Below are 2,070 nucleotides of genomic sequence, written 5' to 3'. Positions count from 1 at the left end.
CTCTTTATACTGGTCTTTTATTTAATACACAGTAATACCATATAAATACAAAAGCTATGTTGCTGACCATTCCGGCCAGCCTGTTGGACCCGAATCCTGTAAAATAGTAACGACACGATACGCAAGCGGAGCCTTACGTTTTGTTTTTGGAAGACAACTTGGCTTCTTCATATTTTGCTACGTGGCATACACACAGTCCGTCAGTTGCAACGAACACTGACAGTAGACAACCTAATTTATCGAAACACGGGGTTCGTGTACGGCTCAAGTAAGACTCTCCGAAAATTCCAAGACCCTTTTTGGTTTCCCGCCACGCAACCATCTTCTCGTGTGTCTATATATATGTATATTCACCGATGGTCTCTATGATTGCAAAGTTCAATACCTAGCGATCATTGAATCTGCCAAAATGCCTGCTACAGAGCCACGGTGCCCTGAAAATGAAAAGCGCGGCGGCGGCCTCTGGCGCGTCTGTTCGCTGGAAGATATACGCAAGAAACTGCTGCGATGGGAAAGGAGTCCAACTGCCCTGGAGGCCGAGGCCAAGGCCCTGGAATTGGAAAAGCCCTTTTCAGGGTCCTTAAATGGCGATGAAAATAAGGATTTTTCCTCCAGAAATGGAGGGGGAGACGGCCCCTGCGCGTTTCAATTGCCCGTGCATTATCCTCGGTATTCCAAGGCCGATTACGAATCGATGCCCAAGTGGCAGCTCGATAATCTTTTTCATGAATACGGTTTGCCCATCAAAGGAGATTTGGCGTTCAAGCGGAGTTACGCCATGGGGACCTTCCTCTGGCCTGACCAGATTTGAACAAAAGATTTGACTGTATATACATCCTGGGCTTGATTGATTGATTCTGGGGATGTATATTACTGGGTTGGGTTTCCCGCTTTTGCATCTGAAGCTATTTTTGGTTTAGGTTTTGTTTACAGAATTCTTTATCCAATAGGTTTTGATTACAGGTAATTCCTCATTATCGGAGGTGTAGGGCTGTGCCTTCACAAAAGTTTTGTTTACAGAAATCCGTTATTCAATAGGTTTTGATTACAGGTAATTCTTCATTATTGGAGGTGTAGGGCTGTGCCTTCACAAATGTTTTGTTTACAGAAAACTCTTTATTCAATAGGCTTTGATTACAGGTAATTCTGCAATATTGGAGGTGTAGGGCTGTGCTTTCACAAAAGTTTTGTTTACAGAAAATTCTTTATTGAATAGGTTTTGATTACAGGTAATTTATTATTGGAGTTGTAGGGCTGTGCCTTCGCAATGTTATAGACGACATTAGTAAAGGGAATTTCTTCGATTGGATTTCTTCTTGATCGATTTTCTCATAGCCTAGTCAAGTTCCCTTCAGCTTGGTCTATTCTATCGCTGGGGTCAATTTCTTGTACACTGGATGATACAAATGCCACTCTGTATATTTGTAGCCATCCATTCAATTGATTATGCGGTTCATATCATCAATATAATTTGAGGCCTGATGCCCAAGGAATCAGCCTAATCAGATCCATAGCCTTTTGTGATCAATTATATCACGAGTGTTATTAAATTCAGAGGAACAATAAAACAAAAGAAGATTACTTCATTGTTGTTGGATGAATGAATGGATGGTTTAGTTTCATGATATAGATTCATAAGCACCTAACGAAGGAATTCATTGTTGTTGGATGAATGAATGGATGGTTTAGTTTTATGATATAGATTCATAAGCACCTAACGAAGGAAAGCAAATGCCAGTCTTTATTTCAGGGTTTTATGTATATATGTGTTTGGGTATTAGTAATTTTTTATTTTATTTTAAATTTCTGTAAGACAAAGCAAATTAACTACTCATATGCAACTCAATTGACATTTGAATGAAGTGTTCTATTTCATTTGATTAAGAAGAATCTCAAGTCAGTGGAAGCCACAAAGAATGTTCATTTGGTTCATTCTTACTTTGTGATTAACAAAGAATGTTCATTTGGTTCATTCTTACTTTGTGATTAACAATGGAGGAGCCTAAAGTGAAACTCTTGATTATTGATAGTTGGCTACTTATATGCAAGTTATGCAAGTTACACCAGGGA

At 39.4% G+C, this 2,070-nt stretch overlaps 1 protein-coding gene across 2 annotated transcripts; it reads left to right on the top strand.

Moving 5' to 3' along the window:
• Window positions 1-354: 354 nt before the first annotated feature.
• On the top strand, window positions 355-1,586 carry LOC149203952 (uncharacterized). 2 transcript variants are annotated; one of them, XM_089400279.1, is made up of 2 exons: window positions 355-1,051; window positions 1,253-1,586. In XM_089400279.1, the coding sequence occupies exon 1, from the start codon at window positions 410-412 to the stop codon at window positions 809-811; it is 402 nt and encodes a 133-aa protein (XP_089256405.1). In that variant the 5' UTR covers window positions 355-409; the 3' UTR covers window positions 812-1,051; window positions 1,253-1,586. The 2 variants fall into 2 exon arrangements, with proteins under 2 accessions (XP_089256405.1, XP_089256404.1); XM_089400278.1 differs by having other exon boundaries at window positions 355-1,140.
• Window positions 1,587-2,070: the final 484 nt, after the last annotated feature.

This window comes from Pinus tabuliformis, chromosome 2_1, assembly GCF_031772625.1.
Source record: "Pinus tabuliformis cultivar Carrire ecotype Pingquan chromosome 2_1, CPIR1, whole genome shotgun sequence".
Taxonomy (NCBI): domain Eukaryota; kingdom Viridiplantae; phylum Streptophyta; class Pinopsida; order Pinales; family Pinaceae; genus Pinus; species Pinus tabuliformis.
This window is presented reverse-complemented; position numbering and strand designations above follow the sequence as displayed.

What these genes read in the sequence shown, in the direction of transcription:
- LOC149203952 (XM_089400279.1), top strand. Translation starts at nt 410, where the DNA reads ATGCCTGCTACAGAGCCACGGTGCCCTGAAAATGAAAAGCGCGGCGGC.